Here is a 25,915-nt window from a genome sequence, read left to right as displayed (position 1 = left end):
ATATAGCAAAAGAGATTTCTCATATCTGAGAAATCATACTGTAGGTTTCTCCTAGACAGAAATGTAAACAAACCATCAGATACTTTGTCAAAATAAAACTCAACTACAGGAACCAAAAAGAGGTATGCATTATGTGACTATTTCATCGATTTACAATTTGCAAACCTTGGCAGGTTTCATTGCTGCTTTTAAGTTACCTCCAATTCAGTGACAGACGCACACAGCTGCTAGGATTGTCCAGTTCAATCTGCAGTATTTCATTAGAACCAGAGGCCTCAGGTATAGGCGTTGGATGAAAGGTTAGGGTTTGTATCCATCCTTCTTCTTTACACCCATTGATGGCAAAAGGCACAGATTCAGGTGAAAGGCTTTTGGGCAAAGCTAGGTGAATGCCTTTTGTTACTAAGAGGGTTTTCTCTGCTATTTCCTGCTCTTTTGAATGTGAAACTTTAGTAAGAGAAACTAAAAAAAAAAAAAATAAAAAAAAATCAATATTTATTCTCTTGTGACATTCTTCTTGGCAGCTTTACACAGTGCAGTCATTGGTGTTCAGCCACCATCTAACTCCCATCCTGGGGGCAACTGAGAGCTCCTGTGGAAGCTCTCCTTGGTCACTGCTTTGCACAGAGCTCATAGTTCTTCCGTGTGCTTAGCACTGTTTTTTTCAATCCCTGAGCATTTTCATGACACTGTCTGTAGCTGGAGTAGAGAGTTCATTCAAAGGGTAAAAGAGGAGCTTGTCACCATTCCCTCATACCCTGAGAAGCAGCATTCCTGTGCTCAAAGAGGATCTCATGTTAAATAAATCTTACAATGCCCATTACAGGGGTATCTGGTTGAATACTATTTTCAGTGACTTCACTTTACACATTCAGCAAACAAAAGCAGAGTATGGCATGGTCTCTAGTTACAAAAATAGAATACATCACAGTGTGATGTGTATTTTTGTTTATTTTTTTTAATTTGAAATTAAGAAGTTGTCACAGAAGATCAAATCTCATTTCTTCCTAAATTGTACATTTTTATCTGCAATGAAGGTGAAGGTGATATGGCTATTTGATTTTGGTTGGATTTTTAAGTTCAGGTTATTTAATTGATCTACATTTAGCAAGACAGATGACCTTAATAACTCATTGGAGAACCTCACAGAATTACTCAGGTACATACAATTATTTATGTATATGAACATTTGTATGTTAATAGTTGACACCAAGGTAAACACTAAATTTTCTTAAAATCTATTTTCTGTTATTTCTTTCAGCTGTACTTAAGAGGTAAGGTTCAATCCTTTTCCCATAGCTATCTCTTAGCATGTTGTGATAGACACATGTATAACTACCACGACACATGTATAATTAGGTACTCCTTTTTGTTTCCATTTCTCTCTTCTTTAGTTCAATTTTATAAATTGATTTCCTACCTTTTCTTTTGTTTTTGGAAAAATACAAGTTTACTTTGGAACTCTGTTCTGTCTTTTGAGAATGCCCTTCTCACTCATGCTGCTCTCATTTTAGTGTTCCTAAAGCTGTAATATTTCGTGATTCCAAATATGTGTATGTGCTACATCAACTATTTGTGACTACAGCAGAGGAAAGCCTTAATTTTCATCAGTGTACCAGGACAATAAAGATCTTTTATCTTCTAGCCAAATGTAACTTTGGTTCCCAAATTTACTGAGCATCTCAGAAGCAAGAACCTTTTGGTTGCAAGTAACTTTTTAGAAGAGGAATCTATAACTTGCTTGATCTTGGTGGTCAAGCACTCTAGGGTTAACATCATCTCTTCTGTCTTCCAAATAGTGCTCACACCTCTTACAGAGGAAGAGTAAGTGACTTCCCCGTGACCAGCTGGAAGCTGATGGCTTTATTTTATAAACCAGTTTTAAATCCTTTGCATGTGCAATGCTGTACTGTGTCAGACTGCTGAGCTGCTGCTTCTGTTGCCCTGCAATATGCTCATGTGCATCCTGGTAATAGACTTCCAGTGGGAGTTGATGTAAGTTTACCACATGGTGCAATGCCAACTGCAGGAAGCAGAGGTTTTCAAAACTTTAGGGAGTGTATTTTCAGGAAGTTACATAGTGAAAAGTCAGGATGATGACCACAGACACAGCTGTGTGTGAGGAAGAAGGCACACTGTCACATGAACAAGGAAATAGCACCTGAAACCGTAATGACCAGACACCTAAAGGCCAGGTTGTGAGAGAGTTCAAAACATCATGGAAGCTAGTGAACCGATTCATTAGCCTGGTATGAGTAGGTACATACTGAGATTTCCCTCAAGATGCAGCACTTAACTAAAATGTCCTTATTGACATTAATTTTACACTGCACAGAGCTTTATCATACAGATGTAATTTCACTGAATAGTAACAAATAGCTTTTGTCTGGGAACTAAAGTTTTTTCATGTAGTCAAGCTTGTTCATTTTAACAGCAGAGATTACTTAAATATGGTATCTTTCAAAGTGTATATGTATATTTCAAAATGCATTAAAGTGGCTTGTATCAGCAAGTTAGAACTCAGCAAGACAGGCAGACTTTTTCCACTGCACTGACATGTCACAAAGCTTGGCCTGCTAGTACTTGCATTAGTCTCTCATTAGAAATCAGTAGTAAACCATCGTTTTTGTAATACAAGAAAGGACTCTAACCCAAGGACCAAAAATTACTTTAATTTTCTTAACTGCATTTAACTTTCACAGAATTGCTAGAATGAATCAGAACACTCCAAGGTTCTTCTGCATCTTGCTCAGCACTGAACAGTAAAATGACTGTTAATGTTAAAAAAAGATTTCAAATAGATTTTCAGATTTTAAAATCTACCATAAAGATTAAAAGGTAGATTTACAACATAATCATTGAATGCACTTCTGCTGAAAATGTCTGGTAGGTTAAAGCCTGTGTGAGATGTCATCACTGCTGTAGCCAGAATACTACTAGAAGTTAGTAATTTACTAAGGAAAAAAAGACTTTTGATACAGAAGAATCTATGCCATTTTCCATCTGTACTGCCATTTCCTGTGCTTCACAAATAGTAATAATCACAGTAAAAATACATTTAAGGAGATTCCGTAAACAAACACAAACAGGATGTGTCCTTCCTATGCACAAAGTCAACTGTTCTGTGACATGTAAAACTTCAAAACAGAATTCAAGTGGGGTCTAAGTGATGTATAGGCTTTGTACTGTCCTTTGCCCAAAAATGAGTACCATAAACATGGAGGTATCTGAGTGAAGAGTTTGCACTTACTGAAGTTATTGATGCTCCTCCTATTTGTATTTGATTCCAAAGTACCATCAAATCAGGAAACAGCAGTTTGTTTACCACATTCAGATGTGATCTGACTCTAAAAAATTGAGGCGAGTTGAAGAATAGCATCTGGTTTTATTAGTTTCTATAAACCTTCATAGTATGTGGTACTGGTAGCAACAGAAAAGGGAAACAAGATTACACTGGCACCTTTTCTACCCAAAATGTTAATAATAAGTAATCAAATGGCTACAATAATTATCTAATCTGTTCCCTGTATTTGTATTGCTTGAAATGTATTTATAATGCCTCTGTTGCAACAGGATTTGTGAATATGTGCTTTAGGAGCTGCTCCTACACATTCTGTACATGCAAGTAGGCCTCACTGCTGTGCATCATTCTACTGACTTCATCACAACTGGCAGAGAGGAGCAGCCTTATGGAGCACAGATAGGATTTGTGTGAGAGGCCTGAACTTCTGCAGGCACTGAGTTGATGTGTCCTTTTATTGCTGCTAACATGCCTTGCAGCTTCACCCATGTACAGTGTTACGTAGGTAGATTGTACCATTTCTAGTATCCGCCTTCCTCTCAGGGCTAGCTTATGGCTATACCTGAGGCACTGCATTCTGCCATAAAACCACTGTCACAGATTACGAGTCTGATGCAGATGAGAGACAGAAAAGAAAAAGGCTGGAATCAAAAGGCCCAAGTCAATGCAAGGCTCTCATTAGACCCTTGGCATGGGCTCAAGCCTGCAAGTACTGCTGAACAATCAAGGAAAATATGTATTTGATTTTAAGAGCACTGGACTTTCTATTTGTGGATGTATGTCTGTGCGCTTAGCATGCACCACATATCTACTGATAAGAAAATGAAGATTAAAGTAATTAAAAATCCCAGTCCCTTGGTGATGCTGGTGACTGACTTTATTTCCCTGGTAAGAACCATAAGATCTTTCAGGAAGTCTACCATGCCAAACATTGTGTCATGTTTAATCCTGCACTTGTCCTTTATACAGTACTCCTGTTGATGTCAGTGGAAACTTGACTTGTGAGAGTAGAGAAGACTCAGGCTGAATGGATTTTTTCAATAGTAAAATTGAATGGAAGGAAACCTTCTGAAAGGTACCAAAATCTTATTCCTTCTCACAACATAAAGGGAGGTTTTTTTGCTTTGTTCTTCAAGGGTTCTCACCTATATGGATTTGTGTATCTCTACATTTACTGTTGATATACTGGATAGCACGACTGGCATATTTTGAAGTGATTGATTCAAAGTATCTATAATGAGCAAACAAGGAATGACTAATAAATGTGTAACATGCGTTTCCATTTGTTGTTCTACATCACACGCCACAGCCATTTCTAAATAACTTCTGTGTATACAGTTTTCCCATCACAGTTCCATTTTGTGGTTGCTAAACCATATTGAAGCATGCAAATGTGAGGACACACACTGTGTTAATCACTAATAAGCTTTAAATATTTTCTGTTTATATTTGAAAGGGTCTGAGAAACGCCTGTAAGTTTTCTAAGCAATTTCCAGCTGGTTACGTTTGCTGTCACCAATAGTACTCATTACACAAATAGACTTTTCTCCCTCCTCTTACAAATACAAACAAAAGAGGCAGATTTTACAATGCTGAATGTAAATGATGAAGTCATTCTGGTGTTCTATTATTCTAGATTTACAATGACCTCGCCGAAAACAGAACCTAGACCCCTGTGGTTAAATCACAACAGAACAATATTAAAACCAGATTTGAACGAACCATCTTAAGAAGAAAACGGGGTTAAAGTTACAATGCCATTTCCATACCGAAAACTGCTCAGAGCAAGACACGCACAGACAAGCCTTCAAACAGGACCATCTGCAAGCGCGCTCGGGTAGGAGCTGCCCCTCGGGGTCAGCCCGCCCCACCACAGCGCCGGGCCGAGGGAAGCCGGCACGACACGGAACGGAGCCGCCGCTGAAGGGCTGCCAAGGTCCGATCCCTCCTGTCCTGCCACAGAACACGGGAGCGTTGCGCAATATGAAAACATCTAAAATATGTATTGCACAGTTTTGTTCTCGCTAATCCAGCCTCGAGAGCGGCAGCTCAGCCGCACTCAGAGTTAAGTGTGTAATGCCTCAATGGTAAAAATTACACGTAAGCGCAGCTCGACCTGCAGCTTCTCCGGAGGCGAGCAGGAAAAACGCACTACGGAGTAATAAGCGGTGACGTCCCCGTTCTTCTGAAGCCCCATCACAGCTCCTCTCCACAACTCCGCCGATCTCCGCGTCCAAAACCTGTGACAAACCCTTCCTGCAGGACCCTCCGGCACGGCTGAACTTGCCCCGCCGGGCTGCCCTCCTCCCTCCTTTCCCTGCGCTCCCGGCAGGGAGCAGCACCCGCCCGCCCTGCCGCGCCGCGCCGCGCACCCGCACGTACGCACACACAGCCCCACACACAGGGGCACGCGGCCGCCCGCGCGCTCCCCCACACCGCGCTCTCGCGCCCGCCGCCCGCACCGCACCGGCTCCCGGCGCGCTGCTCGGCCCGGCCGCCGGCACCTCCCAAGGTCACGGCGCCCCGCACCGCCCGCGCAGCGCAGCGCGGCGCGGCGCCCGCAGGTGCGCGATGCGCGGAAGGAGAGCTGCAGCGCGGAAGGAGGGCGGCCCGGCACCCCCGCCCCGCCTGCAGGCACGCCGGACCGCCCGGCGCCGCCCGCCCGCCTGCTGGGGGCGCTCTTCGCCGGGCCCGCCACGGCTCCGCGGCCGATCGCGGATTATAAGGGACCGCTCTCTCCGCCCCCAGCGAAGTCTCCCTCCGCCCTCCCCCTCACTCCCCACCCCTCCTCCGGCCGCAGAGAAGGGCATGGAGTTGGCGGGAGCCTATAAAAGCCCCTGAGAGCGTGCTGGGGCCACGGCGCTGTGACATCCTCCACCGGCAGAGCAGGGCTGTGCACCATGTCCCACCACTGGGGATACGGGAGCCACGACGGTGAGTGCCCGGCGGTGCAGGACACCTGCCGGCAGCTCCCCGGGAACCGCGCCCGGGACGTGCCCGCTGCTGCCCCGCGGAACCCTTGCCCGAAGCGGCAATGAGCTCGGTGGCGCTTTTTTTCTCGTAACCTTGAAATGCACCTGCGCCCGGGCAGCCTGTCCGGCGCTCCGCACGCTGTGCTGGAGCATCTCCTGCTTCCCCGCTGACATTCCTGTACTTCGGGAAGGGAGCTACGGGCGCTACTCCACAGGACGGGGTGGTCCCGAGGACTCCCCGGTACGACCCTCGCCTCAGCCGCCGAGGCTGTGGGGCTGCCGGGTGCCTGGGTGCCCAGGTGGGATCTCCGCTCGCCTGTGCTGCCCGCTGCCGCCAGCCCGCACAAGTGGTACGCAGTTAAAGGCTGATACTGGTGTTCGAACGTCCGTATTTCCAGAAGGAGGGCTATCGCTTATATCCCCCGAACTTTGTGTCTTTTCCCACTGAGTCGCTTTCCGCTGTCTTGCAGGACCAGCTCACTGGCATGAGCACTTTCCCATCGCCAATGGAGAGCGCCAGTCCCCAATTGACATCTGCCGCAAGTCCGTCAAGTACGACTCCTCTCTGAAGCCTCTTAGCTTCAGTTATGATGCCAGCACGGCCAGAAACATCGTCAACAACGGGCACTCCTTCAACGTGGAGTTTGATGATTCTTCCGACAAGTCAGGTAAGACCTCATCTTCGTGTGCAGGAGGGGAATGGGAGAAATTGCTACTAACACTCCTACTAAAGTGCATAGTAAATCCAAAAGGGTTTTTTAAGGATGAAAACATACCAAAATGTTCTGGTTTCTGTGAGGTGTTCAGCAAACAGGAAACTTGGATCCCGTTAGAAAAAATTTAAGGCTATCTAGGCAGCTAAACTCGAGTGCAGCGAATTGGTTTATTTTTGTATAAATCAGAAGGCTCTGGATAAGGGCTTGGCTGTGGAAAGAAAGAAATATAAAAGTATTTGACAGGAATAATTTCCGGCATAGTTTATCATAAGCTACTGATCGAATAGTTAAAAGAAGAGGCAAAGTATATTGTAAGAAAAAAATGGCCTTAGAATAGCAAAGAATTACAGTTAACAACTTGAAATGGAAATAGTTCAGAAATAGTTTCTTTGGTTATCTAAATATTATTTCATATTTCTGAAGCCAATATGCTCCCAGCTTAGTACAGAAACAGGAATGATTAGAAAATACCTCTTTGTTCTTTTGTAATTCAAAAAAGCATTATCTCTGGTATTTCTTCATGCTCTGGGCTCTCTAGATTAAGTATCTGACACATTTCTACAAAGTTTGCTAGCAGGCAGTCAGTCCACAGTGTCTTGCTGTTCACTGTGCTCTGTGGTGAAATTAAGCACTGAATCCTGCAAACCCTTAGTAATCCTTACGGAAGGGAATGGCCTCTCTGATGGGCAGACTGAATCCAAACTGCCCTTGCAACAAGGGTTCTGAATGTTGGCTCTGATTGTAGTTTTTCATTTGGCTGCATTTGTAGACATCATCACCCACCCACAATTAATGTGCCTTTGTTTTTAATTTGGACAACAAAAACAATCCTGTTGTAAGTCACTGTCTTCTCTAGACACTGCCAGATTTAACTTGCTTGAGCAAGTGTCCTGTTTTTCCTAAGTGTTTTGTTGGCCATGTCATTTAGGGAATGGTGCTGAAACCAAATGATCTGTGCCTGCTAATACAAGGTTTTTGTAATTAATGTAATACAGCAAGATAACAAACTCTCAGCATAACAGACATTCAGCAGTGCTCCAAGAATCTGACTTTGTATTTTAACTATAGTCTTTGTGCTGAACAGTATTAAGTGGTCAGATATAAGTGTTAACAGTTGTATAAATACATATAGGTCCATATATACTTTACAAAAAGTATCAGTACGGCTTTAAAAAGAAGAAAAAGGTATTCTGACCTGTTTATTTTTCTGAAACACTGGGAAGCTAAAGGAGCTGCATTGTGTTCAATTTTACAGTGCCATGGAGAATGTGGTAAATGATCCAGAGTACAAAAAAAGGTATTCTTTTCTAACCAGATATGTGCAAGTCTGCTCTTGCTGCCATCCTGCTGTCATTGAGCCCAAAGGAATCGGGTTTAGGTCTCCACAGTGTGAAAAACTATTATGTTCACTTTGTGTCTACCCAAGTCTGGAAAGAACTGTGAAAATCAGGTGGTGAGGAAAAAATGGCAGTAACAAAATAATTTAAAGAAATGTCTGTAGGAAGAATGCTTTTGTGAGAAGTCAGTGCAGAACCAGAACATCTGTGACAGGGATCCTTTGACAAATATGCAGTGACACAGCTTTCAGAGTGGGAGGATAGGAGATGCAAGTAGAAATATTCTCAGTATCTCTATTAGTGAATCAAAAAATTATTATTCTTTAGAAACAAAAACCACTAAATGGATTTCTGTGAAGCTAGGTAAGGGTGGATCATTCACTACTAGACTTCCTACTGAAATTTACAGTGCATAGAATCTACCTGGCAGCACACTTAATGGCTTCATTTGTATGCGGTTAACTAGGTAACCTACTTTCCTTACATGAAACAGAGCTGTCTTTGACTTGCATCTGCTTGATTCTGAATTTGATTCAGCATACCCAGTTCTTGGTTAGACATCACACAACAATCACAGGGAGAAGCTATGTGAGGTTATGTGATGTGCTGGTATGTGTTACAGAAGACAATGGAATAATATCCTGTAAATACTTCCCACAGCCTGTATTGCTTGTTTCTATGAGCTGTCCCGTATGTGGTAATGAATTATCTGTAGTAGTAGGTGCAAAATGAAGTAATAAGATCATTGTTTGTGAGTAATACTCAAGATGAGTAACTGCACGCAAAGTAGATCTATTTCATTAAGAACTGTCAGTCTCATAACTAATGACACTGAAGCAAACTGAACAGCAGTTCTAGGTCTTAATGTATATTTGATCACTGCTGCTCTTCCAAGAATACAAAATGAGTTCTTGCAAAAAAAAAACCCAAACAGGTAGTAATAGCATAATAAAAATAGGTAAGAAAGCTAAAATGCATGTTTGGATAAAACTCTGAAGGAACTTATTTCTTTGATTCAGAAAATATGTAATGCAGATAATGTAGATCACAATTGAGAGCAAGTAGATATAAGACTAATCAATTTTTTTCCTGCAGAATGTATATTTGTTACGTGTATGCATCAGGAAAGTCTATGGAGCTTCTGCCCATGTCTGTGAAAAACAAAAAGAAAAACTGTGATTCCTTAAAATTATATCTGTATTACTTTGAGTAAGAAAGTAAAATAAAAGTTCAGCTTTTTCAACAAAAATAACCTTTTGTGCAATTTTTGTGACTGATGTAACTGCACAGAAGAAAATGTTTTCTCTTTCAGAAGATTTCTTTATATTAATCTGTGGAGCTTTAAAGACATAACTTTTGATTCAGATTGTAATTATGCTTATGATCTATACATTTTTATCATTCAATGAATTTCTAACAGAGAAATTGTATTTATTTTTTGTAATAGCTTTAGAACCTTTGTTTTGCTTTCATGATAATTTTTTTTAGGTATGCCTCAATGCTACTAATAATGCTTAGAAAAATGCTCTCCCTAAGCAATTACCTCCAAATCTTTCATTTCAGTTCCTGTAGCAACTGTCTTGGGTTGTGTGACAGCTGTTACACTCCAAAATATACTTACAAAGGTTCTGTTAATTCCCAAAGTGAATCCCCTTCATATTTCGCAGTTGCAAATTGATAGAAGTGGTGTATGGAAAGGATATTTACAGGCCAGCTTTGACACAGTAATGAACGTTTTTTGTCTGGAAAAATTCCATGGCTTTCCCTTCCATAAAATAGTATTTTCTATTTTGTATCCTTGGAGCCTTTTGGAATGCTTTCTTGGGTTTGTATGTAGAAAATCAACTGTGAACTTCCCCATTCAGTTATTACTTAGTGTTTGCCTTCAGTTCTTGCAGTAGCTTTCTTAATTTTCATGTCCACTGTCTTTTAATAGTATGGAACATTAAGTATTTTTGGACATTCATCTTTAAAATTCTTTAATTCTAAGAATTTTTTCTTCATTTTGACAGCAAAAAGTCATTTTGATAAAAGTGTAACTAGGAATATTGAATTCAGATTTATCCACTCTTGTGGTGGAACCAGACCTTACATGTCTGAAGCAAGTGGTGATGATAATTCTTAAAATAAGGTGTGTAACTATAACCCAGGAATTTTACAGAAAAGGAGTGTCATTAAGGGTGCTTCTTTTATCATATTAAACACTGCATATTCTAATCTTTTGAAAGGACTTGAGTATAGTTTCCCTCACTTTAAAAAAGAAAACAGGGACTTCTCAGAGCCGTGAAACCACAGGACGTGGGTCTACTCAAACCCTCAAGAGCCTGAAGGATTTTGTAACATACATGAAGTGTGTTCTCTGTGTCAGTTTCCCCAGTAAAAAGTTTGAGAATTTATCTAAATCCTGAAATTCAGGTGGGACATGTTCACAACCGTAGACTAAGTATTCTGTATTTTCTGATGACGTGTGTGATGAGCTTACAAAAGAAACAAGTCAATTAGCCATGAATTTATTCTATAACAAGAATATTAAAATACCATATTTTAGCTGTAGATCCTGACAGAAGTGAATTGCAACTATAGTGTAAAACTCTAGAGACTTTATAAAATGTGCTGGTAATTTATGCTTGTGGGTAAGTCTCTTAATTGTTTCCTTCTCCTTGCTGCTGAGCAAGAGTATTGAAATTCAAGTCAGTATCCCAAGTAAATCTGACACTTTTGCAAATACTAAGTCAGAGCAGAACTTAAAAATTATGAGAAGACCTTGAAAATGAAAACACTGTATTCGCCTTGATGCTGGATCCCCTTGAGAGTCTTTCAGTAGTTGTAATCTAATATATTATCTGGATTCTTTCTGTAATTGTAAATATTAATGCATACACTTAATCTGTCTTGAATTATGACTCACTGTAAATAAACTAATCTGTTTTGTTACAGTGGTTATTGAGGAGCCAGCACATTAGCACTGCTCAGTTGGCAGTGTGTTTCTTTGAAAATAGTGCCACTGTTGCTCTTCTACACTTCCACCTCAGCTGGTAAATGAAGAAGAAACATGTAGGTCTGCTGTCTTTAAGGCTCAACTCTTAATCAAAGTCACTGCTACTGGTCTATTTTTAGGCTTCCCAGATCTAAAGATATAATATTAGCCATGCTAGAATAATATTGCATGTCATCAGTATAGGGTTATGGATTGAAGGTCCAGAGTGCACTATAGCTTGAGTGATGAATGTGTTGATCCTTTGGAATCAGAAATCAGACCTATTGATTATAGGTTTAGAGGACTGTATTCAGACACCTCCTTATGTCACAACTAATGTTGTGCATGGCTTGGCTGAAAAGTCAGAGGTTTCAAGGTCATGTGATCTTTTAAGTCATTTTTCCTGTGAACTGGGATCACCAGAAGCTGCAAAGTCTGTATAAACAAGTGACTTGAATAGCTCCAGTACTTCCAGGAATTGGAAAGGAAGATGAGAGGGTGAGAGGGCATGAGATTAGTCCTGCATGTTTCAGGTCTTCATTTCTTTACAGAAAACTGCCCTTCTTCATTTACACTGGGATGGGGTTGGTTTGCTGGTGGGTTTTTTTTGTTTGGGGTTGTTTTTTTAATGTTAACGTGCAATTTCTGAGCAGAAATTTGACCTGGATTGTGCATTTAACAATCATGGAAACTTCCTTTTTGCTAATCCTTCCTCTGGAGGTGCTTTTAATGTAAAACCAGGAGAAGCTAGTCAGCTGTTATCAGCTGGGGCCACTTAGAAAAGTTTATTTTTAAGATGTAATGAAGCTGTGTGCCAGATATCACGATTACCACTCGTCCCAGCTGATAATTTGTTTATTTACTTACAGGCATGGGGGACTGCTGCATACTTAGAGATAATGCTTGAATTTGTTAGTCCTTCATTAGATCTCAGCATAGTACGAACTCTGTCCAATACACAATTTTCAGTACAGTAAGCAGCCACTGGATTAGTATTTAAGTACTACAATTAGAAATTAAATCAGTTGATGCTTGCGAGAGAATTTTAATGCTTCCATCTTGGTTCTTAAAGTTGTTGTCAGACTATATAGTGTGAAATGTGAGGGTTGAAGGCTGGTCAGAGATTCAATACAGCATCTTATGATTCTCAAAGAATTTAAGGGACTACATGAGAAATAAGCTCTACTGGTCCCAGGGACTTGAAAGAATGTTAAGAACCTAAATGACTTTGTATCCTGAAGCAGGTCAGAGTCTTCCTGGCTGCTGCCCAGTCTGGATGAAATAGTTCAGCTGAGGTGAATTGGAACCACTGACCTGCTGCAGATACACACGTCTTCAGACTTGCTGTGTTTTGGCAGCTGTTTCATTCTGGTCTGTCTCTGTGGAACATCCTTGTACCCTTATCAGGCCAAATTTCTAGCAAGGTCAGCAGTAGGTTTGTTTTGGTTTTTTTTCCTTATGATGTACCATTTTTTTTTCTCATAGTGAAACCCATTACAGATATTTTCTACAAATATGAGCCCTACAGTCACATGTTTCGATACTGTCTTGCTCTTGTTGGTTGCATGATACACTGTACTTGGAGGAGTGTCTGAAAGAGATAATGTAAAGAAGGAAATACCCCCAAAAATGTGACTCTCTGTACTCCAGGTTTCACAGAAGTGACAGCTTACCCTAACTGAACTCTAGTTTGTCAGATGGGAAGCCCATCCTTGCATAAGAACACAAGGCTAATTCCTGAGCATCCTCATAAGAGCCTTTTTTATGTCATTAATAGTACATGGTGCTCAAGTAGGTTTTTCTCTTGCCTCAAGTAATGCTCCATCTGCTTTGTCTCTTCAAGTCCTGTTTTCCGTTGTAGGGATGTCTGTGTATACACAAAAGCTTACCAAATATTAACACTAATGTATGTATTCTGAATATCTTTACATAAACATATGTAAAATGTTATTTACGTTTCACATAAAATACAAAATCATAGTTTTCTTTGTGCTAAAGCATTGTGTGTGTGAGAGGTCTGTTCTCAAAGATAGATGCTTGAAATAGCCTGCTGCTGGGATTTTGTTTGGAGGAATCTCAATTAGAATTAATTCTTGAAGTTTGGAGCTTCTGGACATTTATCATTATTTTAGCTACTGGAAGGAGCTTTGTAGTCAGTGATTGTCATTTATAGAATATTTTCTCATTCTTCATTTTCTCAGATAAACAGATTTTACAGTAGTGTTTTTTCTTGTTGCACTAATGTATGTGACAGGAAGGAATTCAATCTAACTCATTAAACAGTCTTGTAGTTCCTCCATTTTGATTAATCCTTCAACATGTTTATTGGCTTGATGAGACTTATTAGTCAGAAGACTCTGTATAGAGAGAATATTCCATAGGAGTTAACTAAATAATAGTAATTCCCACAGTATTCCTGAAAAAATTTAGATGTGGATGCTTCCACTTTCTGAAAAAAAGGTATGAAGTGGTCCACAGTATTTTTTTACAAGGTTGTTCTGGTTTACATTGGAAGGATAACTGCTGTCTGACTTGCCTTTAAATAGAACAGTGAAGGTGTGTAGCCTCAGTAACCAGCTGTACCAGATGCAGCAAAACACCCTTTGATTTTTGTGTGTTTTCAAATATCCCAAGGAAGTGTAATGGAGTGAAATCAACTTCATCTTCTGTAGACAAGAAATCCCACAGTTGGTAAAAGTCACATAAATGGAAGAGTTTGTGTGGTTATTTGACCTCCCAAATTAGTGCTGCTAATACTTGTGTTCACTTAATTTAGACCATGTTACAAGATCATTTAACAGTGAAATATAATTACTGGATGTTACTAGTAACTTTTCCAGTAAAGGGTAGAAGATAGTATGGTAATGGAAAACCATTACCATTTCTTAATCTAAGGAAAGTAGCTCCAACTTTATTTAATGAGTATCTAATAGTGAAAAGAAGAAAGGGCAGTGTCAAACTGTCACCTCTTGGGCTGTAACACAAGACCAGTTTATGATGTAAACTGTCTTGAGTAGATGGAATGTGTGAGAAAAGAATGGTTTTTTAAGCACATCTTGTGCTGTCTTCAGACAGCATTGCATCTGAAGTTGTGCTATAAAACAGAGGAGATCACAGCTACATATGTATTTTCAGGATGGTTTTCACTAATACTGATTTCAAAAGTAAGGGAGCTATTGATGAAATGCTCAAATATGGATCAGAACTTTCCCATTCTTTTTAAAAAAAGGGATGGAAAGGTTAGACTTCTTTTGAACATAGCCTGGAGTTGGTATTCCTGTCACATGGAACAAAGACAGGGAAGTTGCTGGTATGAATGTTCTTCTGATTCTCTGTGAACTTTTATATTGGAAAAGCTGGTAGCATTTATTCATGGTTTAAAAAGCTTGTTCTGAAGAAAAAAGCAGTTCTATCATTCCTACTTTGCCTTTTAAGTTTAGTTTTTACTTTCTTTGAAAGGCTGAGAAGTATTAAAAATAAAATAACTACCTAATGGAGGCTAGAACAAGAGGGCCATTCTGTAATTAAGCCTGCTGAATTTGTATTCATTAACACTAATCTAATTATTACTTTCTTTACTGCTCTGCTGTGAGTCAAAATAAGCTAGTGCTGGATTTGAGAACCACAGAATGAGAAAAGTAAGCAAAAACTGCAGAGGTTTTTCTGCATCTCTTGGGGTTTTCAGATTATAGCAAACTTTGTGTAGAGAAATAACACTGCAAATGAACTGAAGAACATTGCATGGTTCTGCTTTTCAGCATGCTTTCCATTGATTAATAATGGCAGATTAACCTGTTCTGTGCTAGTGCTTTCTGAAGTCAAGGAGTGGTGGAACCTCAGTCCATTTGTACCTGCAATGACCAGCAAGACCATGAGCCAAAGGAACTGAAACATTGCAACTCCATGCCATCATTGTAAAATGAAACGTGATATTGTTGATGCATTAAATGATTTTGCATCTGTAAAGACACAAAAACCAGTTGCTTCACTTTCAGAAGGAACTAATGCCTTTTTACAGCTGCTGTTCTGAAAAAAGTACTCAGATTTGTAGTCCTGTGCTCGAAACATTTATGCTTCTTGGTAACTAGCACATGCAGAAATGTAAAAGTATAAGATATGTTCCTATTTGATTACTTTAAGTAGCCATTCTTCTTTGCATCACATAGCTTAGAAATAGGTAGGACAAGTCCTGGTCTGTTGGCTACAGTATTGGAAATTACATGCATTGCAGTGGAACATCTATTCGTGTTTTTCAAATAAAAATACGTTTTGGGAGACTTCTAAATATATTTATCCAAAGGAGCCCTAGGCAAATGCTAGATTGGTCCATTGAACCCAAATTTTGCATGCATAGGGGACACTGGTGGAAACTAATACATTTTTAAGAAATCTTACTTAATTTTCACGTATTGCAATTTTTTAGTGAAATCCTTTTCACCTTATTGTTTATATCCATGGCTGGTGTTGTCCATGCTTGTATATAATGGGACTTTTTCAAACCTGAACATGCAGCCACCTTTTCCAATCGGCATTTGATGTATGTTTTCACATATGCACGTATTGTGCTAGTGTCTAGACTAATTGACGACTTTACTCCACAGAATCATTTTGTAGCACATACACAGAGCACACTTACATGTAATATCTGATGTCAACACTCTTCTGTCACTTTTCTATATATATATATATTTATAGAGAGAAATTGGTCTCTTAAAATATCTAACACTTCAAATTACTTTTTCTTTTTAAATTTTTAAATTGTAACAGTTTAAAGATTTAATTGTGAATTTGGATTTGAGATGCTTGGGGAGAAAAAAAGGAAAAAATCCCCAACCAAATCGTAAACTGGTGTGAGACCTTGCTCTGAAAACTTAGATAAATAGTTATATTTAATAGAACTATTTGTTATTATTCTGTGCTTTATGCTGCACTGGAGGAGACATTGTCTATGTCCTGAGCATTTTGCAGTGCTAGGGCTTGATCCTGCATATCATAATGGTGATTGGTCACAGCTGGAGTGGAAGGGTAAAACTAACAAGCACAATAAGGGAGCTTGCTCTTGTATAATTCAAAGTGTGGCTGCAAACGTCACTAGAGCAGTCCCATAGCACTAGTGCCAGATAATGGAGAGCATAAATAAACAATTTGTGTCCAATCCATGTTTTAAAAAAATCTGTCTGTGTAGGCATTGACATTTTTACCACTGTGGGAAGGACAAGAGATTTGAATTCACATCTCTGCACTGTCTTGTCCTGTGCCTAGTGCTTTACCTTGCTGCAACAAAGCTAACCCATGGCTAACAGGTGTTCAGGTTTAAATTGGAACCACAAACATTTTACTCAATCCAATCTGCCACAGGATTTGCAGGATTAAGGCCTAAATGGATGAAGTACCTAAAATGAAAGGACAGAGTACATTAGTACAAGGAAGATGATTCAGTCTTTAAATGTACTTCCTTAGAATGATTCTATGTGGGCCTCTTACAAAAGGCTTTTTTAATCTATTTGGTGACAGAAAAGTTACATCTTCCCTCATCACTTGTAATACTAGCATGCCTGTTAAATTGCTGATGAGATGCTCACTGTAAAGTCACTTATGTTTTTATGCATTTATTATCAATTCTGGTGTATTGCAGTAATGTACCATTGAGGATGATCTGGAGTAGCATGGCAGCATGCAGTGAACTGTAAATCATGTAAAAGACTTGAGATAGCTGTTTCAGTTCAAAGGGAGACTTGATAACAGAAGTTCAGTGAGTGGCTAAATAAAGGTTCTTTTCTTTGCAGTGCTGCAAGGAGGAGCGCTGGATGGAGTTTACAGGCTGGTGCAGTTTCACATTCACTGGGGATCCTGTGATGGCCAGGGATCTGAGCACACTGTGGATGGTGTGAAGTATGAGGCAGAGGTAGGACATGTTTTACTTTCTGCAGTCTTCTTTGTATAATGAGGGGATGTTTTTAAGTATTCCACCACAGTAGCAATTTCACTACAGATCTTCATAGGAGAAAGTTACCATAGACAGTTTTGGTATGATGCTGCCTAAGAACATAGTCCTTGCAAGAGCAGGAGATTAGATTTGTCATTTTTCTCAGCTACTTCATGTCAAAGAGAAACCAAAAACCCCACATTAATAATACCTGTTTTTTTCCCTGCTTTCTCAGTGACTTTTGGAAATTATGAAGAAAGAGAATTGTATTGTGTCTGTACATGCACATCCTCTTTTCCTAGTTTCGATTTTTAATACCAGAGGTATTTATAAATGGAGCAGAATAATTTTGGGCAGATACTTTCATATTTTGGTAGCAAAGAATCAAGGGGAGCTGTGAAGTGGGCAGACAGTAAAGTACAATCTTACAGGCGGGACTCTTTGTGGTACCCCTAGGATGCCAGATGTCCCTCAGACCACTTAAGACTCCATATTAGTCTGACACAGAAACTGAGCAACTTTAGTGCCTTGAATCCCACCTTTTGTTGTCCCCTGTTTAGAAATCTACTGGTTTCTGTGACTGACTTATAAAATATATCTATAAATACACATTTGTGGAACGTACTTGTGATTTGTGTTGACAGATAAAAGAAATTGCCCCACAAATTCATTGGCTCTGCTGCTTTTTCATGAGGGAAGTAGCTTTTATCTTATCAGAGAAACTTTCAGTTGCCTTCTGTCTTTCACAGTACCATAATTACTTGTTCAACTTGACTTGCAGGTGTGGGGAAACAGCCTGATGAATTAAATTAGAAATTAAAAAAAAATTAGAAATAACTTGGAAATTAAAAAGAAAGTAACATCCTGGCTAACGTGACCTTCCTTTCATATTATTTTCCAAGTCTTTCCAGAAAAGGAAATGACTGATTTTTTTAAAAACTTTAAAATTGTAAGTCAAATCTGTAGTTAATGTGTCTTCTTCTGACACTGGCAATGTATATCTTTGGTAAGAACTCCAGGATATATAGCATTAAAATAATATGTTGAAATCTTGCAAGCTGTATGTGAGAAAAACTTATGCTGAAGATAAGTTTTACTACATGAAAAGCAGAATGATACAGCCACAGCTTGCCTTTGAAACTCACCAGGGAATAGGAGTGAGGAGCAAAATAAAATACATTATAGAAATCTCTTTGAATAAATGAAACTTTCAAGTAGATAAATAATTCAACAAATTCTTAACTGTACATAAAAGCTTTCAAACCTCAGCAGTAAAACACCATCTTGCTCTTAATAAATTACTTCCCTGCATCTTCATTTGTGAAGTATTCTGGATGGAATATCATCTTCACAGTGCTTCTTTGTTTTCTTGCTCCTAGCTCCATATTGTTCACTGGAATGTAAAATATGGTAAATTTGCTGAAGCTGTGAAGCATCCTGATGGTTTAGCTGTGGTGGGCATCTTCATGAAGGTTTGTTAAACTTTTTTATTGTTTGTCCGGTACATTGATTGTGTTGCAGGAGGGAGGGAACCTAAGAACAGAAAATAGAGAATAAGGCTGCATTGTGCTATACTGCCCAAATCCATAGCAAATTAGGTGGTGTTCCAAATTTTTGTCTCCCTTTATCTATAAAAGTTGTAAACTGGCCATGGAGTGACTGCCATCCATCACTGTGGCAGCCCTGTAGCAGCATTCTTCCCTTCATTGAGACAGTGATGCTACCATAACTCTTACCAGTGAATGGTGATGTGCATAACTGACCAAGTTGTGTGTATGAATCTGCAGTGTGACCAGCCTAAATAACACCTATTTTCCTTTTCTTGGTATTGTTAAATGGCAGAGTGTTTTGTGTTAGTTGAACACAGCTGGCTGGAGGAGGTGTCTGCTCCAGCAGTACGTAGTACTCCATCCTGGCCTCACTGAGGGTGACTATTTTATTAGGAGGGTGACTTCCATAAAAGAAGAGCAGCTTAGGTCCAAAAATAAATCCACATACTTTAAATGAAAATAGCTTTATTATGTCCAATGTCCTTGGCTGACCTGTTTATGCTCACTGTCAACTGGAATGATTTTACAGAGACTGTTCTAGTCACTTATGCTGTAACACTCCTATTACGAAATGAAATGCAGCTAGAAAAGAGTTCCCTTGAGAACTGTAATAGAAAACTAAAGGTGTCATGAGAATGATGATTTTTATTTTCATATGGTTTGTGTTACAGGTGGGAAATGCCAAGCCTGAGATGCAGAAGGTTGTGGATGCTCTGAGCTCCATTCAAACCAAGGTAATACTTGCTGTCTGTGCTGATGGATACCACCACAGCTGTGCTATCTTATCTTCTTTGGAAAGTAGATTTTTTACTTCTTCCCGGCCTGCTGCATATAGGAAAGTAAAACAAACTTTCCTGCCATCAGCACAGGTGTTCCTATAATTCTAAAAGCAAAATAGATTTGGATGAAGTTGATGTAGAAAGTATGGGGTACTAGAAACAGTAATTATTTCCTATCTTTGTGACTACATTTCTGTCTTTTAACTGTATGTAAACCTATAGGATAGAATTCATCTTCCTAATCTAAACTACATATCTAGGTGCCCTTTCTAGTCAGTGGTAACGGATGGAAAAGGCATTTCCCCTCATCTGTGCATCTGTGGTCTAAATTTCCTTTTTCCAAGAGGGCATGCTTCTCTTGGCTGTTTCTATAGAGAGTTCAAATAAACAGTTTGATCAGGATATATAATTCAGGGGAAAAAAGTCTTTCTGCATTTTAAATATTGTGTGTGGTGTGTGTGTAATTTAAGTGTGCTGAGTAATGAGTAAATAAAAGTACTTAGTGAGTAATTGGGTATGTTCATAGTGTGTAAAGGCCTGTACCAATGAGAAATGTGGACAGGAAAGGTAAAAATGAGACTATCATCTTTCTCATCAAGCTCCCTTTGAGGTAAATGAATATTGTTGCTTACTGCAATGGATTCTCCAGCAGGTCTCTCAGGTTCTGTGTTTGCAGTGCAATCAGTGTATGTGGCATCTGAAATCTCATTGTTTTTCAGGCAAGGTCAAGTATTATCTCTAAGACCAAAGAACATAAATGCAGCATTTGATATGACAAGCAATATCTTGAAAACCTTGTAAGAAATATATTGCTGAGAGTATTTAATCCAAAATATACTGTAGTTGGCATGTAACACTTTATGCCAATTTCTATTCTGCCTTTCTACAAACATGGAGCTTTCCTAGGAGATTTCACTACTGCAAGCCCAGTGTGCGTATGTGGTCTCTCTGACATCAGCCCATCTGCTTACTTTATCGTAGGGAAAGCAAGCTCCCTTTACAAATTTTGACCCCACTGGACTCCTTCCTGCATGCAGAGACTACTGGACATATCCTGGCTCGCTGACCACTCCACCACTGCTTGAATGTGTGATCTGGCACGTTCTGAAGGAGCCCATCACAGTGAGCTCTGAGCAGGTAGGTTTCCAATGAATGGTGCCAGTAGATGTGTTACACCAGTGGCTTCAGTTCAGCCCATCAGGTGATTTGTGAAGTGGCAGTGTTAGTGTAGAGCTGTACAGGGTATTAGCTAGCATCACAAGTGAAAAATATCTATCTGAAGTGGTAATCCTCTTCTGACAGGACTGCTTCTGCCTGTGGATGTAGAGTTTGTTGCAGAGTGTAAGGCTGTCCTCTAGCTGGAAACTCCAGGGAAGATGGGTGTTGCCGCTGAAGATGAATAGATCACACGGACACAGGTCGAGGTGTGGTGAAGAAGAGAGCGTTTATTTTTCCTCCCAGGATTTATAGGCTTCTGACCACGGCCAGGGATTGGATGGTCAGGATAACACTTTCTCACTGCACTGGTCATGAGAGATGCCCATCACAAGATGTGTAACAGAAAGAATGTACACATATCTATGTTTACAGTTCCTCTCCTGGGAAAGTCCTTAGAAAACTATGTTAGCAAGCTCAGAAGCTGAGTTTTCAGGGCGACAGATGGGGGTGGAGGGGGAAGTTGAAATTATTAAGATGTTTTCTGGATATATGGTTAGAGCTGTCATGTGGTAAAAATCTGGAAAATCGAGGCATGCATGAAAGGGCTATTTGCACATGCAGAGTTAGTCTAGCATGTATTGTGAGCATCAGCAGGTTTGCTGTACATGCAATTACCTCTCTGGCTGCACTTGCCCTGAAAAGACCAGGTTTACAAAGCACCTGGGGAGCATGTATGCTGCATCCACAATCTCACAGTGTAGAGCTGTGGTTGGTCCATTGATTTTCCAGCATTTCCAGGACACAGAGCCCTTTTTGCAAGTTCTGTTTGTCACAGAACAGACTGGGAAATCCTACGCAGATTTGTGATGATTCTAACAAAGCTCCCATTCTTTGGAAGAGGCAAAATTTGCAGATTCCAGAAGTCTGCTGCATAAGAAAATACTCTGTTGACCAGCGTGAGAAGGATAGTCTTCCTAGTAGGAAGAAGCTTGTGCAGAATAAATCACTCTTGGCCCCAGCGTTCTGTGCCATCCATTAATTAAATTACATACAGGCAAGATTCCTTGCTTGGGTTCAGATCTCTGTGCTTGAGAGATATAAATAGAATCTAGAGCCTATAAATAGAAAACAGCCCTGAAGGGCTTTAGTTTAACCTTCAAATTCCTAAGTATCTCTTATTGATGACAGATAGACTAACAATCTGCACCTACTTCTAGGGGCTTTGTTCATGTGATATGAAAGAAAATGCAGCTGAGCTGTTGTAGAACTTAACATAATAAAAGATAGAATACATGATGAGGAAGAACTGTTGGAAGAAATAACTGTAGCAGTGATTGATTGCTATTAGTAAACTGCATTAAAGTTGACACTATTTACTTACTCTAAACTATTCTTATTGCTGTTGATAATCCAAAATTTACAAATACGGTTTTATTATAAGGCAAGGGTACAGTCACCAAATTAGTGTATTTTTTTCTACTATACCTACTCCAAACACCTACAAGTGGTAAAAGTTACCACTTACTTCTCCCCCACACATCCCTCCATATCACTATCAGTATTTCCACACTGTGTAGCAGTCTGCTTTTTCATTCCCATACTGATCAAAACAAGAAACCATATATCAGAGTATTAATGCAAGGTTTAAGATGGGTAGGTTTTCCAAAGCTAGAAAGTAGCTGAATATAGCAAGAGGGTGTAGCAAGCCTGCTATCATTTGTTGTGACACAGCAGTTTCTGGCAGAGGTTGAGCTCTGAATTTTGTTCTGGTTGGTCCTGAAGGTAAACTTCAGTGGAGACAGGTCACTGCTGAGGCCATTTTTCCTTGAATGTGGGAAAACCTGACTTTGAGGAAATCCTGTGTCCCACCTACATATATTAATCAGCAGTTCTACCTGTCTGTATGAGATCGTGTTTGGGGTGGGTTATTATTTTGGCACAATCTTTCTGTGAGATTCCTACTTAGACATAAAGGTGCTTTTGTTACATCAGATTGTGCAAACACCAATTTTACTTTAGGAACAAGTACCATAACTATACAGTATGCTCCTATTGATGTGAAGCAGTTTTCTCCTCGCACAGCATTTGAAAATTAGGATAACTTGAATTTATTCAACAGCTTTATTTTGACCCAAGGGTAAAACCGTTTTTAATTGTTATTATTTCAAGTGGACTTAAAAAAGAGCCAAAAGTGTATAACTTGCAGAGGACTCCGAAAGGATTTCAATTCATATCTGGATCAAGGACAAACAGCTCTTTGCTTATGGAGTTCAGAAAAAGTGTGTTTTTGTCATTGTTTTTTGTGCTTTCATAATTGTTCTTGCGAGGATATTTTATGGACAGGAGAAGTCATGTCAAGGCTGGAAATGGTGTGGATGAAATGCAGACACATGGGTGCTGATGCCATCTCTAGACTACAAGTAGAGGCAAAACTTTGAGTTGGTGCTCTGGCTCAGGCCCAAGATGTGTAGTTTCAAAAAGTCCTGCTGAAATGAGAGGATGCATTTGAGGTTATTTGTGCCTTTTTCCACAGATGTGCAAACTCCGTGGCCTTTGCTTCAATGCTGAGAATGAGCCCGTGTGCCATATGGTGGACAACTGGCGCCCATGTCAGCCTTTGAAGAACAGAGAAGTCAGAGCCTCCTTCCAGTAACCTCGGTGCTGAGAGTGTTAGGAATTGCTGTGTTTGTGAGGAGCCCCTTTTGCTAAACCCAAATCAAACTTTGCCATGTGTGCCCAGGCAACATCTCGTCTCCCAGATCCATTCTTTCTTTTGCCCTGCATCTGAAATGCCAGCTAATGAAATGTGAAAGGCTCTTGGCCAAATGGGAAAGGGTTCTTAAGGTGTGGGGTGGGGGGAGGCAGGGGGTAGGTGGCTGTGTGCATTTTGGTGACTATTACTGCAACTGACATTTTGGTATAAGAGTATGTTGGCTACTTGGGAGAGGATATGGTGGTAGCAAAATAAGCCATTTTAAGAAACCTCATCCACTGGTGTGATAGTACACGTAACTAATGATAACTTGAAGCTTTGTAAGAAGCACAGGAGTACAGAATCTAGCTATAATTTAGGAAAAAAAGTATTTTGAGAAAGTTAAGCAAAATGAATATTTAGAACTAGACTTCTTAGATTTTAAGAAACTGACGTAAATATTTTTGAGACTGTTTTGCATTTTTACCCATGCTGTCAACAGCCTTAGTTATGTCTTAATGGTAGTGTTGGGATTTTTAATTAAAAATGTTCTAAGTCAAATGTTTTCTTTAAAAGTTGTTATTACCATAGAAATAATACAAAATATCTTTTCATTGAAATAATATATGTTCTAATTTAAAAAGGAAAATAATATTGTATTTTAGATAACTTCTCTAATAAATCTATACTTCTATTTTTGCTTCCCTGCTGTTATTTAAGTCCAGTAAAGAGTCATTAATCTGTTCACATGGTTGCATATTAAACATAATTACTAAATAGATACACTGGGAATTGGCTTCAATGACACTGAACATGAATGCAAGACTATATGGATATGTTAAGAAATTTTCTCTAAGTAACTCTCTTCTCTCTGATAGCAGAAGGAAGTGTTAATTCTGAGCGATCACTACAAATGATCATCAAAATTGAATGTGTAATGAAAGATGCCCTCACAAAACTTTTGAACAAAATTATACAGAAGAATGGGCTCATTAGATTCTGATCCTAGTTTTAAAATTAATTTATTATGAGCTTGCTACCCTGTCAAGAATCACTTTGTAATTTTAAGGTATCAGTTGGGCAGGCTATGTTCTGGATCTTGAAATGTGTGAGATGGAAATGAAGATATCTCAAAATGCATACAAAGACCTTTAGAAAACTCTGTCAAAACTCAACCTTTGAAAAGCTTCCACATTTAAAATGCCCACCATCCTACCTCCACAAAAAAAACCAACAAACAAAAATAGAAAAACCAAATGTTAATTTGTTCTTAGTTCAATTTTTTTTTTCATGGAGCTACAAAGATAAGCTACAAGCTTATCTTTTGCTACAACAACCGTGCTGTTGGATTCAAGTTCATGTTGAGTGGTTTGAGTACCTTTTGGACTCCAAGTATCACCCCCAGGCCTGAGAGCTATGCATTCTTCCTAAACAATGCAAGAGAGGCTACACGGTTCATAATGGGAATTATAGATCCAATTTATTGTGGCTTAAAGCTGCTGAAGCAAGCTAAGAGGCAATACAGAATCATAGGATGACTGAGGTTGGATGAGATCTTGTGGGGGGGGTCACCTGGTCCACCACTTCTGTTGATGCTGGACCACCAGCATGTTGCCCTGGACCATACCAAAATATCATCCAAATATCTCTAAGGATGATTAAAAAAATTACTCCTAAACTTAATAAAATATAGGAGCCCTGGATTTTAAAACTCTAAACCTATACCTTCACAACCATGATATCCTGAATAGTAGGCAGTAAGGCTGCCTGAGGAGTGGTAATCTCATTGGTACCTGGACAGCTGAAAAATTATCCAGGCTGCTACATGACAGAATGTCAACTAATGTCTGGGGTAAAAACCTGGAAATGCCCTTGAGGTTCTAGCCACTGCTGCAATGAAGAGTTTCATATCTTACATTCCATCACACTTCAAGGTTGCTCTATAAATAATAGCTAACAGCAACGACAATCAACAACAGTCTTATATTTATCATCTTGTTTGTTTGAGCCTGTTGACCTGGAATGTTGCCAGTGCCATATGTTTGCCTTTGCCGAGGATGAAGTACTTCTGTATTCAGCCAGACAGTGCAATAGGTGTTCCTAGGTCACGTATTTGGGTACAGGAAGAGCCTGTAGTAAGTCTTACTTGTGTGGTCTACCAGGGAACACTGGTCTTTTTCTGTAAATAAGCCAAATTACAGAATCACACCTCAAAATCCTCACAAAAAAACCCTTTCCAGCCCCTCTCCAGTATAAAATGATACACGAACTTACCACAAATTCACATTTTGCAGTTAGATTCTAGTGCAATGGATAGATAACCTTTTCCAAGGGAGATGTGTTAAGTCCAACCTGGAAATAAAGAAAACGATTTCCCTGGCATTCATGATTCATTTCCTGAATGGTGAGTTCAGTTAAGGTAATGGTGAACAGAAGTATCCAGCTCTTCTTTCTGACCTTTATTCTTATTTACTGCTTGCTCATATGAAGAGTTTGTAATTAGGTCT

The 25,915-nt window shown here is 39.5% G+C and overlaps 1 protein-coding gene and 1 long non-coding RNA gene across 2 annotated transcripts; one reads left to right on the top strand and one right to left on the bottom strand.

Moving 5' to 3' along the window:
- Positions 1–3,365: 3,365 nt before the first annotated feature.
- On the bottom strand, positions 3,366–5,853 carry LOC148185031 (uncharacterized). The gene is made up of 2 exons (XR_015773046.1): positions 5,769–5,853; positions 3,366–5,541 (listed from the first exon to the last, which is right to left on the bottom strand). It is a non-coding gene; the product is annotated as an uncharacterized LOC148185031 (long non-coding RNA).
- Positions 5,854–6,078: 225 nt separating this feature from the next.
- LOC102102545 (carbonic anhydrase 2) lies at positions 6,079–24,102 on the top strand. The gene is made up of 7 exons (XM_005517051.2): positions 6,079–6,235; positions 6,744–6,941; positions 17,090–17,208; positions 18,609–18,701; positions 19,451–19,513; positions 20,540–20,695; positions 23,250–24,102. Exons 1-7 carry the CDS (start codon positions 6,202–6,204, stop codon positions 23,367–23,369), a joined length of 783 nt encoding a protein of 260 aa, XP_005517108.1. The 5' UTR covers positions 6,079–6,201; the 3' UTR covers positions 23,370–24,102.
- The last annotated feature ends 1,813 nt before the right edge of the window (positions 24,103–25,915 follow it).

Source organism: Pseudopodoces humilis, chromosome 1, assembly GCF_049639895.1.
Source record: "Pseudopodoces humilis isolate 2021_Gansu_Grassland_sample_001 chromosome 1, ASM4963989v1, whole genome shotgun sequence".
NCBI lineage: Eukaryota > Metazoa > Chordata > Aves > Passeriformes > Paridae > Pseudopodoces > Pseudopodoces humilis.
This window is presented reverse-complemented; position numbering and strand designations above follow the sequence as displayed.